This window comes from Melospiza georgiana, chromosome 6 (genome assembly GCF_028018845.1).
Source record: "Melospiza georgiana isolate bMelGeo1 chromosome 6, bMelGeo1.pri, whole genome shotgun sequence".
NCBI classification, from domain to species: Eukaryota; Metazoa; Chordata; class Aves; order Passeriformes; family Passerellidae; genus Melospiza; species Melospiza georgiana.
Window position 1 is genome coordinate 22,524,217 of NC_080435.1, and position 11,860 is coordinate 22,536,076.

An 11,860-nucleotide genomic window follows, 5' to 3' on the forward strand; every position below is an offset into this window, starting at 1 on the left:
GAAAAGTTAATGATTTCTATTTGGAGTTTCCAGCAGGCACACCAGCACCTACACTGCCTCGTACAGAGCCAATTACAGCCAGCAACGCTATCACACGTAGCAGAGAACCAGTCCCTGCCGAAGGAACCTTCTCCTGACTCAGTTTCCTGATAAACCGTACTAAGAAAACCCTGCATTCCTCCTGCCAGCTCTGAGACACTCCAGGAAATCTGTTTGGACATTGAGAACTCAGAATAGTTTGCATTTTGAAAATTGTCTTATGCGCAGTTTTGATTGTTTTTGTCATTTTGTGATAATTCAGTTAATCCTTCAGAGAAGCTTTCTTAATAATATAAAAACTGGGAGTTGTGGAGGCCCTGGGGAGCATCCTCTAAGTTAGGGAGACACAAGAAGCTTTCATGAAAGCTGTTACACCCCACTGGCTCTTTCCGCTGTTCCTATGTCTGGAAATGAGTTCTAGGAAAGTGTTATGTATGTATTAGATAATAAACACACTTTAATGACTGTGTGGTTATGATGGAAAAAACCCCTGTTGTAAAGTCTCACCGCACACAGATCAGGGAGAGATCCTTCTGTGCAGGTAAGGAATTCCTGCTTTATAATGCTGCTTCCCATTGTGTTAGAAAGTTTATTTCAGCTGATTTCTGTGTCAAGATACAGACAGGATGCACAGGGCAGAGGAGAGAGAGGAGCTGGGGAGGTCACAGCAGTCACCGAGAGAGAATGGCAGGAACAGAGCAGCTGCTGCAGGAGAGGAAGGTGGGGTAGGGAGGAAGGCAAACATTCCACTGACCTGTTCCCTGTGGGGCAGCAGCAGGCAAAGGGCTCTGTGCAGATCAGCGGCGCTTCCTGGTCCCTCTTGCTCCTTTGGGATCCATGTCCTAAAGCGGCTCCTGCCAGGTCAGGGACATGAAGGAGAAAGTGCCCAGGTCACCAGGAGCTCCCCATTCCCGTCCTTCTGGCTCCTCTCTGTGTCCTGTCCTGGTGTTGTTTCCCAGGGCTCGGTGCAGTCATTGGGCAGTCGGAAATGGTTTTCAAATTTTGCTCCGTCATTGCTCCACAGCCTCTGAGTTATTTATCTTGTTTTTTTTTCATTTTCTCTACAAATCAAGTGGTTTTTTTCTTTGTTGTGCGAAACGGTGCCCCACTTCTTAAAAATTTAAAAAGTTTATTAAACTACAGTACCGGACAAAATAAGGTCCAGAGGCACACTGCCCAGAACAGAAACAGGCTTTGTACCCTTTTGGTAAGCCAACCCCCCGGTAATCCAACCCCGGCATTCAGGCACATTCTGCTTTTCCAACACAGCTCCTCCTCCGTCCCGCCTTCCCGGAGCTTGTGCCGCGCATCGGGCTTCGACTGCCCACAATGGTCAGAGATCAGCATTACAACTCTCAACATGAACACAGTACTCGTATTAGAAAAACTCCAAATTTAAAAAGAAAAGGAAAAAAAAAAAAAAAAAAAAGAAAAAAAAGAAAAAAGAAGAAGAAGAAGAAAAAAAGACAGAAGGGGAAGGATGCTCCCTGTGATCCCAACCCCTCTCCTGCCATCCAGAAGCACCAGCCCTGCAGGGATTTGGGAAATCACTGCCACCCTGTGCTGGGTGTGTCCCCAGGGATTAAGGTGTCCCATTCTTTGCAGGCAAAAGCTCCCTGGAAACACCATGGAACTCATCTGCTGAGCCAAAGGAGATGGAGTTCATTCCCTGGGGCCGAGGCCATGAGGGTCATTGCATGGGGAATAGAGCTGGGGAACAGCACTGAGCCCAGCTGCACTGCTTGGAGCCATGTGGATCCAGGAGGGAGGAGGAAAGCCATGCTCCAATGTGTTCCCTGCAGAGCATCCCAAAAAATCAACCAAGCCAATGCCCCTGCTCCCTTCTCCTGCAGGAATACAGCAACAGGGAGGATGATCCTGTGGGTATTGATTATTAAGGTGACCCAAGGAATCCCTCAGTCACTGTCCTGGGGGCACTCAGCAGAGCAGGTGAAGGCATCAACAGACTCACAGCTCCATGTCCCTGGTGGCATCATTTTTGTGTGCAGTTTTTATTTTCTGCTCCTCAAAGACCCTCTGGAGGGAGAGCCGGAGGGACTCCATGGAGCAGGGCCTCTGGCACCTCCCCAACAAGAAGTAGATGAAGGGTTTGATGCTGCTGTGGATGCAGGTGAGCAGGAAAACAACCTGGGAGGGCACAACCATGTAACCGAGCTCCTGCAGGAAATTCCAGATGCTGAGGATGAGAGCCAAGAGCCCAATGACGAAGATAACGATGTCGCGCCTCTCGGGCTGCTGTTGCTGGGAGCCCCACTTGGTCCTAATAAAGTTGCCTGTGCTGGAAACAAGCATGGGTGCAGCAATGAGGAGCAGGATGATGGTGTACATGGAGATGAGAGCTGCCTGGCAGTGCTCCTGCTGGTGTGATGGGCACGGAATGTCACCGAGGGCATGACAGTGAAGGCAGCAAAGAAGGCTCAGTATCTGATATGGACCAGCACCCACAGCAGGCGCAGAGGAGGGTCACAGCGGCAGCAGAGCTTGGAGAAGTTCCGTATATATCGCACGTTGTTGCCCAACGTCACCCGATACAGTGCCCAGTAGCAGGAGAAAACTGAGAGCTGGAAAATGAAATTCATGTACATCAAGGGCAAGACAGGAGAGCAGGACACGTCCTGCACCAGGATGAGGAGGGCAGAGGGGAGCGCAAAGAGGAGGAAGAGGAAGTCAGTTAGAGCCAGGATAAAGATGCCAGAGTTGTTGGTTTTCAGGCTGAGGAGGCCGATGCCAGTCCCGTTCCCAAACAGCCCACAGAGGCAGATGAGCAGTGTCACACTGTGTATGGCCACGCTGGTGACATCTGTCTCACACAGATCATCTCCTTCAGTGGGTGAGGCAGGAGATAGGGACATGGTGCTCACCTCCATGGATGGACGCTGAGCAGGCAGTGGGATGTGGCCCCTGGCTGTGGTCAGAGTGGATGGGCAGTCAGTGCTTGGAGAATCCAGGGATGGACCATGTGGCTCCTCAGCAGCTCCCTGCAGTGGGAAGGATTCAGTGGGGAAGAGTTGAGATGTGCAGGGGAGGCAGGCAGTGGAAATGGTGGGGTGGGAGAAGGAGGAGGGGGCGTTTGCTGTGTGTGCAGGGGATTGATAAGGAAGAGATAAGCATAAGCATTTTCAACTCCCCTGAAGTTGCTTAAAGACTAACTGGGCCAACAGATAAGAATATGTAAAGATGTGGACCCTGGTGATAAATGTGGCTGGAGCCAGAGCAGAAACACATAAGGAGGTCCACAGTATTTTTAGGGCAAGTTCTGTAACAAGAAGCAAGAGCCCATGGCCAAAGGAAAAGTTTAGGGCAGGGTCACCTTTAATATCTCAGCACTCGGTAAAAGCAACCACCAGAGACCCCTCTGATTGAACCACAGGGGCCATCAGAGGACACTGAGTAGGAAGTGGATGCATGGAAATGAGTTCTAGGAAAATGGTATTTACGTTTATGTTTATGGTGTTCTTTAGATAAGAAAAACTTTTAATGTCTATGTATGGTTATAATGAATTAAAAAACTGATGTAAAGTCTCACAACACACACAGAAATAATGAGAGAAACTTCTGCATGTCCTGCTGCATAATAGTTCATTGGTAAAATGACTAGTTGGTGTTAAGAACTTTATTCTGTCTGATTTTGGTGTCACTCCTCATCCATGCCATGCCATGCCATGCCATGCCATGCCATGCCATGCCATGCCATGCCATGCCATGCCATGCCATGCCATGCCACGCCACGCCACGCCACTCCACCCCACCCCATCCCATCCCATCCCATCCCATCCCATCCCATCCCATCCCACCCCATCCCATGCCATCCCATCCTGATGGGTTCCCATTCCCCGGCCTCTCCCTGGCTGCAGGGGTGGCCTGTTGGGCTCTGCTGCTCTCCAGTGGGAGATTTGGCATTGGTGGCACCCAGAGCCCTCCTGCCCCCTCCAGCCCCTGTCTGCCTGATGCCTTGGGCTGGCTCCCTGGAACAGAGGCCAGAGCAGGTGAAGAGAATAAAAGGAGGCTTTGATGAAAGGCCTTCAAAAGGTTCACCCTGGGCTCTCAAGTCCTCCGAGAGGGGCTGCACCCAAAATGGACAATGGTCATGAGTTTTTAGACAGATATAAGTTTGGTCTATTCACATATATTTGGTCTATTCAGGGGTTAATCCTCCAATTACAGCTTCAGGTAATGAAGTCATTTAACCCCAGTTTGCCCTACCCCAATTCACTTTTGTCTGTACTTTTCTGGGCCTGAGGCAGTAGAGTGTCCTTGAATTTCAGGCCTAGAGGATTTGTTTTGTCTGACCAAAATGTGCAGACAGTTAACTAACACTTTCCATGGAGTTTAGAGTAATGCACTAATGCAGTACGGGATATGAAAAATAGAAATGCTAAAATCCTAAGGCATCATGCCCCCTCTGACATCCTCTAGGAATTCCCGCCAGGCTGCCTTCCCCTCCAGACAGCCCCGCTCCTCTCCTGCCCCACTCAGGAGCCCCAGCAGTGTTTCTGCTCCTCCTGGCAATTCCATGCTACTGCAGCCCAATGAACAGCAGTGGAGCCATCCCTGTAGTGCCTCTTGCTTGTGTCCAGAGGAGGTTGGGGGGCTGGAGAGCAGGGATGGAGCTGGGGAGGGGCATGTCCAAGAGAAAGACGGCCCCAAAGCCTTCCGGGGCAGGCTGGGGTGAGCAGCCCGTGGGGAGGGAGTGGAGCCTGAGACCCGGGGCTGGGAGGGATGGGAAGGACGGGAGGTGGGTGGGCTGCATGGGGAGTGGGATGGGAGGGTGGTGTGGGAGGGGTGGGACATGATGGAGCTGCTGGGAAGATGTGGTGGGAAGGTGTGGGATGTGGTGGGGCTGGAGAGAAGGTGTGGGGTGTGGTGGGGCTGGTGGCCTCAGGGAAGCCCCAGGGAGGGGGGTGATGCCCCGTGGAGCCCATGGTGACAAACACAGGTGTCACCCTGCTCCTGGAAGGGAGTGGCTGTGCTGAGGATCACGGCCTCCTCCTCTCCTTGCTGCTGCACCACCTGAGCCTGCTGAGGGAGTAGCTGAAGGCAGTGGAGAGGAAGAATTTCTGAAGGCAGAGAAATCTTTACACCTGGCTCACAAAATTAAGAATTAAATATCTCGTGGGAGATCTCTGCTGTGACACTCACAGAGCACTCGGGGTGGGGAATGCTGAGCCCCTGGGCCATCGTGTCTGTGCCAGCCCAGCTCTGGGCACTGGGGATCATGGTTGCTCCAGGGAGCACAAGCCATGGCTGTGTCCCCTCTGAAACCAAGTAGTTTAAGTCTAACAGCAAAAGCATGTTAGACTAATAAAAATTTGGAGTCAAAATTGTGAACATATTGGAAATTTATTTGCCATAGATAGGTTCAAAGAAACAACAATTATCAGGCATTTTTATACACTATAATGTCCAAGATTTTACCGATACTACCCAAAGGGCTAACAATAAATTATATTATGATATCGGTGTTTTAATTCCTACCAGAATTTGCTGTCTATCTTTGCTTAATTGAAAACCCAGGTTTTTTCTAGGTAAACAATGTTTTATTGGCAGTGCTTCAATGCTGGTGAAGGTTTTCCATGCCCTGTCTCCCTGCACTGTCAATGGGAAAGATGGAGAGGCTGGGGGAAAGAAAGGTGATTTAAAGTTAAATTTTACTTCTCATTACTTCTCATTTTCTGAATCTGTTAATAATTTACTAGATACCGGAAAATTTGAATCTTTTTTTTGCATACAGTGTTTTTTCTCCCAAATCTTATCTCAACTCATGAGCCCTTTGTTAATTATTGTTTCCCTCTCCTCTGCCCAGCTGAGAGCAGGAGAAGGTGAGTGAACGGATTTCACAGGTGCCTGGCGTTTGGCCATTGCCAAACCACGACAGGCCTGCAGCAGGTTATCAGCATCAGAGCCCACATTTCTTGCTGACAGTACCCCTGATGATGCAATAAAAGTTATTGGAGACCAGATGTTGGGGTGCTGGGGTGCTCCTTCCAGCCCTTCACCAGAGCTCATCCTCCTCCTCCTCAGGCTTGGGAATACTTGTGGTTGTTTCTTCCTGATCTCACCCTTTGCAAGCAGGGACACCTTCCACTAGACCAGGCTGCTTCAAACCCCACCCAGCCTGGCCTGGAACACCTCCAGGGATGGGGAGGCCAGAGCATCTCTGGGAACCTGTGCCAGAGCCTCTCCATCCTGACAGGGAAGTATTTCTTCCCAATATTCCCCCTATCCCTGTTCTCTGGCAGTGGGAAGCCATTCTGCCTTGTCCTGTCACTTCAGGCCTTTCTCCAATGCACCTCTCCAGTTCTTGGAGCCTCTTTAGGCCCTGGAAGGGGCTCTAAGGTCTCCCTGAAGCCTTCCCTTCTCCAGGCTGAACAGCCCCAGCTGAGAGACCTCAGAGAAGCCACAGGGAGGGGGTTGATGCCCCGTGGAGACAACGGTGACAAACACAGATGTCACCCTGCTCCTGGAAGGGGGTGGCTGTGCTGAGTAGCACAGACTGCTCCTCCCCTTGGAGCTGCACAATCTGAGCCTGCTGAGGGAGAGGCCAAAGCCAGGGCAGAGGAAGAATTTCTAAAGGCACAAAACCACCAGCAAGGAAATCAGTAAAAACCAGTAAAATCAGTAAAAAGGTTTAATAATAAGCACCAGCACACCAAAGCACTATGCCTCTGTGTGTGTTGAAGGGCATGTGAGAAAAGGACACAGGGTAGGGGTAAAAAGGAGAGTAAGGATAAAAAGGAATAGAGCCTAAAAGATTTACAGCACTCAAATTTAGCAGTATTTGAGTTATAGCTTAAAGTTAGCCATTTTACAGAGGAACATCTCTAAACTGCATTTAACCTATGTCTTATAGTTCCTTGCAGACCTGCCCCAGTGAGTTGTCTCAGGTACTAACACAGCTGAGAGAGCAGCATTTCTGCCACATTTGCCCCAGCAGATGCAGACGTGTGTGCACACAGCCAGCCAGGCAGGCAGAGTGAGTGCAAGGTGCCTGTGAGCAATTGCCCTGGCAGGCAGTGAAATGCTCCCTGCGGATCCCTTTGCATCTCCTCCCTGGGCCAAGGGCTGGGCCTGGAGCCCTGGCGGGATGGGCCCAGGAGCCGTCGGCGTTCGGGGATCAGCCCAGGGCAGCAGCCGGGAGAGATCCCAGCTGGGAGAGGCCCCAGTGCCAGGGAGCTTCTGCTCAGCGCTGCTGGGCCCAGCAGAGCTCCAAGGCTCTCCTTTGGGGCCGCTGCTCACAGGGCCCCAAGGCATGGGCGGCACTCACAGCAATGGCTCAGCCTGGCCACACTTGGGGCCGGCAGCTTCCTGGGACAGTGGGAGAGCAGGGATGCTGTGGCATCCAGGGCAGTACAAGAATTTCCAAGGCTGTTGATAAAAGCCCAGGAAGTGGTTGGACAGCAGCAGTTGCTGGGAGCAGAGGGTGTTTCTGATCAGCGCCACAGGAGCTGAGCCCAGGGGCTGCTCCTCAAGGCTGAGGCCTAAGGAGCCTTTCTGAGATCCCAGTGCAGCCTGGTTTTAGGAAAATTCATCCAAAATATCAGAGGTTTAAAAAGGAGACTGAGGAGGCCTTTGACCATATTTGAATAAAGGGTGAGGCCATGGGGCATTTCCCCAGGATCTCTCAAATTTTTGGAGGGCACAGCCTCCCTGTTTATTCCAATTTTCTGGCTGCATTTCCCTTCTCTCTTTCCACATTGGTTGAGCTACCTGAGAGGTACAGACTGCCCAATACACAGATACCAAACTTTCCCTCTAATGTATAATAACCCTCTCTTAAATTTTTAATTCTTACAGAATTTAGGCATTTTGCTTCCCCATTCTTTCTTTCATCTTTCAATGTCTAATTTCATTTATCTGCAAACCTATAGTTTATTTGTAAATGGAAATATCTTTTTCCATTCATCAATCAGTAGAATACTTCCCATTGTTTCTTTTATCTCCCAGTGCTAGTTGTATCTACCAGCAGACACACAGCTTGTTTGTAAAGACAAATCCGCTACTCCTCTCGCTGGAAAGGGGGTGGGTGATGCACAGGGAGGGTGACACTTTAGATATTTATTCATCATGTGAGTTAAGCAGTCCCTCAGCCACAGTCCCAGAGTCCCTCAGCAGTGCAGCAGAGAGATTAAACAGACTCAGAGCACTATGTGCATGGCAGGATCATGGCTGTGGGATGTGTCTGTCTCCTCAAAGACCCTCTGGAGGGAGAGCCGGAGGGACCCCACAGAGCAGGGCCTCCAGCACCTCCCCACCAGGAAGTAGATGAAGGGTTTGATGGTGCTGTGGATGCAGGCGAGCAGGAAAACAGCCTGGGAGGACACAATGGTGTAGCCGAGGTACTGCAGGCAATTCCAGATGCTGAGGAGGAACATGAAGAGCACAATGAGGAAGGTAACAATGTCGCGCCTCTTGGGCTGCTTCTGCTGGGAGCCCCACTTGGCCTTATTGAAATCAACTGTGCTGGAAATGACCATGGGTTGCAACAAAAAGGGGCAGGATGATGACATACATGGAGATGAGAGCTGCCCGACAGCGCTCTTGCCCATGTGATGGGCACAGGAATGTCACTGCAGGAATGACAGCAAAGAGAGCAAAGAAGGCCCAGTATTGGACACTTGCCACCACACACCTCAGGTGCTCAGGTAGCTTCCAACGGCAGCAGAGCCAGCAGAGCTTGTACACATACTGCACATTGCTGCCAGCTATCAGCCAGAAGAGCCCCCAGTAGTAGGAGACCACTGACATGTGGAAAAGGAAACTCAGGTACAGCAGGGTCATGATAGGAGAGCAGGCTACGTCCTCCACCAGGATGAGGAGGGTGGAGGGGACAACAAAGAGGAGGAAGAGGAAGTCAGTGACAGCCAGGTCAAAGACACCATAGTTGTGGCTTAACAGGCTGATGACATCCCTGTTCCCAGCCAGCCCACAGAGGCAGATGGGCAGTGTAGCACTGTGGGTAGCCACTGTGACATCCGTCTCACACAGATCATCTCCTCCAGAGGGTGAGGCAGGAGTTGGGGACTCGGTGCTCACCTCCATGGATGGACGCTGGGCAGGCGGTGGGATGTGGCCCCTGGCTGTGGTCAGAGTGGATGGGCAGTCAGTGCTTGGAGAATCCAGGGATGGACCATGTGGCTCCTCAGCAGCTCCCTGCAGTGGGAAGGGTTCAGTGGGGAGGAGTGAGATGTGCAGGGGAGGAGGGCAGTGGAAATTGTGGGGTGGAGAGGGAGGTGGGAGGGTTGGGCTTTTCAGGCACTGGGCAGAGGAGGGCGGAGCTGGGGAGGGCCCTGGAGTCACCAGGAGAGGGTGGCAGGAACAGAGCAGCTGCTGCAGGAGAGGAAGGTGGGGTAGGGAGGAAGGCAAACATTCCACTGACCTGTTCCCTGTGGGGCAGCAGCAGGCAAAGGGCTCTGTGCAGATCAGCGGCGCTTCCTGGTCCCTCTTGCTCCTTTGGGATCCATGTCCTAAAGCGGCTCCTGCCAGGTCAGAGACATGAAGGAGAAAGTGCCCAGGTCACCAGGAGCTCCCCATTCCCGTCCTGCTGGCTCCTCTCTGTGTGTTCTGTCCTGGTGTTGCTCCCCAGACGTCAGTGGAGTCAAAGGGGAGTTGGAAATTGCAGCTTTTGGTATTTCAGAACCTCACTTCCTCAGTGTTTTTGTCTTGGTTTTTATCTGCTACAGAGGAAGTAGCTTTTGTGAAAAGCACAAAATGAAATATTTTGCAAATGGCTCCTCATTTCCTTCTGCTGAGAAACATTCCTGTCCTGCAGAATGTCCCATTCTCCAACTGCCTTCCCTCTCTTTATAGGTTTCTACTATTCCTTGCTTCTCTTTCCTGCGGGGTCACTGTCCCTCCAGCAGCAGAGGGATGTTGGTGGTGCTGGTGGCACTGGAATGCTGGCAGTGCTGGCAGTGCTGATGAGTCAGCTGGGTGCTTGTCAGAAGTAACTCCTATTTAGGGAGGAGCTCTGGGATCATTGCCAAAGCCTCCCCTGGGTGGAAGGAAGCAGAGCTGAACTGCTCCCTATCCTATCCTATCCTATCCTATCCTATCCTATCCTATCCTATCCTATCCTATCCTATCCTATCCTATCCTATCCTATCCTATCCTATCCTATCCTATCCTATCCTATCCTATCCTATCCTATCCTATCCTATCCTATCCTATCCTATCCTATCTCAATCTCTGCACCCCATTCCCATCCCACTCTCCATCCTCACCCCATCCTGTCACATCCCACAGCTTTCCCAGATGGAGCCGCTCCCCCACTCTGAGCGTGGCCTGTCAGGCTCTGCTCTCCTCTGCCTTTGCCAGCATCCAGACCCCCTCCAGCCCCCTCTGACCCTCTCCTGACCCCTCCAGCCTGCTCTGACACTCCAGAACCCACCCAGGGCTGATTTTTTCCCCTGACTGCTGCACTGCTACTCCGCTCCACCAGGTACCCCGGCAGTGCCCTGCTCCTCTTGGCCACAGGGTTCTAGGACCCAGGAGGGAGGAGGAAAGCCCAGCTCCAATGTGCTCCTCAGGATCACACAGGATGATAAATGTGCCTGGAACCAGTGCAGAAACAGATTTGCAGGCCTGTAGTGGTTTTGGGGCAAGTTCTGTAACAAGAAGCAGGATCACATGGTCAATTGAAAAGTTCAAGGCAAGGTCACCTTTAATATCTCTGCACTCAATGATTGTGACCACGAGAGACCCCTTTGAATGATCTTCCGGGGCCAGGAGAGGACTTCAAAGAGGTGAATGCATGGAAATGAGCCCTAGGAAAGTGATATTTATGTATTAGCTAAGAACCACTCGTTAATGTCTGTGTACTTGTGAAAAACGCAAATCACTTGTTTTTAAAATTTTCAAAACTTAATAGTAATAAATTAGTTAAAAAGAATAGTAACACAATTAGAGTAATAACAATTTGGACAAATTGAATTAGGACAATATGAGAGAATAAAAACAAAGAGTTACGGACGTCCGGGTACCTTTTTCTGGGCATCAGAGTCTGAAAAAGGACACCCCTTAACAAAGGATTAACCCTTAAGAACAATTGCATATTCATACACTTCATATATGATGCATAAATTCCATTCAAACACAGGATTCCATCTGGTCAGTGTCAGCTTCTTCCTTCTAATCCTAATAAAGCCTTCGAGGGGGGAAGAAATTTGTTTCTTCTGATAAGAAGGCAATAAATTCCCTTTGTCTGAAAGATTTAGGTGTCCTCTGGCTGTTATCCCACTGCAAGTCCTTTCTTTTTAACAAAGCATCTTACATAGCATAGTTTCTATTTTAACAATTTTCATAACCTAAAACTATATTTAACACAGTACTTAAGAGAATTAATACAGCATTACTTTCTAACATAACACATATAATATTCATTTTAATATTTGTGAAAAGCCAATCATAAAATACCTCCATTTTTCACAATCCCCACTCTTATTCTTTGTAAATCATTTGGCTTGAGCAATATTTCTTATCTATTTGCATCTTCTGGACTATGCTGGCAAAATAAAACAGCGGATTACACAAGGAAGAAATATAGAAACAGTTGTAACACAAAATGAAAGATCTTAATTTCTTCGATACATTACCCCACCAGCTAGATTTTAACATTGTTTTCTAATTTTTGGACTGGTACCTGGGTTATTATATGCATGTATACTTTTATCTTCTTTGATTTCTTTTGCTAGAATGACTTTTCTGTGGTCATCAATTTTCAACAATCTGATATATTGAACTTTCCACAAACACCCCCTTCTTTGGCCAATAAATAGTCTAAAGCCAACTTATTCTAATACCC

At 49.8% G+C, this 11,860-nt stretch overlaps 1 protein-coding gene and 1 pseudogene across 1 annotated transcript; both read right to left on the reverse strand.

Annotated features, from left to right (window-relative positions):
* Window positions 1–2,007: 2,007 nt before the first annotated feature.
* LOC131084927 (mas-related G-protein coupled receptor member H-like) lies at window positions 2,008–2,927 on the reverse strand (annotated as a pseudogene).
* Window positions 2,928–8,195: 5,268 nt separating this feature from the next.
* LOC131084928 (mas-related G-protein coupled receptor member H-like) lies at window positions 8,196–9,099 on the reverse strand. Its single transcript, XM_058026686.1, is given in 2 exon segments — window positions 8,196–8,537; window positions 8,539–9,099. Coding segments are annotated over 2 exon segments (903 nt in total).
* Between the last annotated feature and the right edge of the window lie 2,761 nt (window positions 9,100–11,860).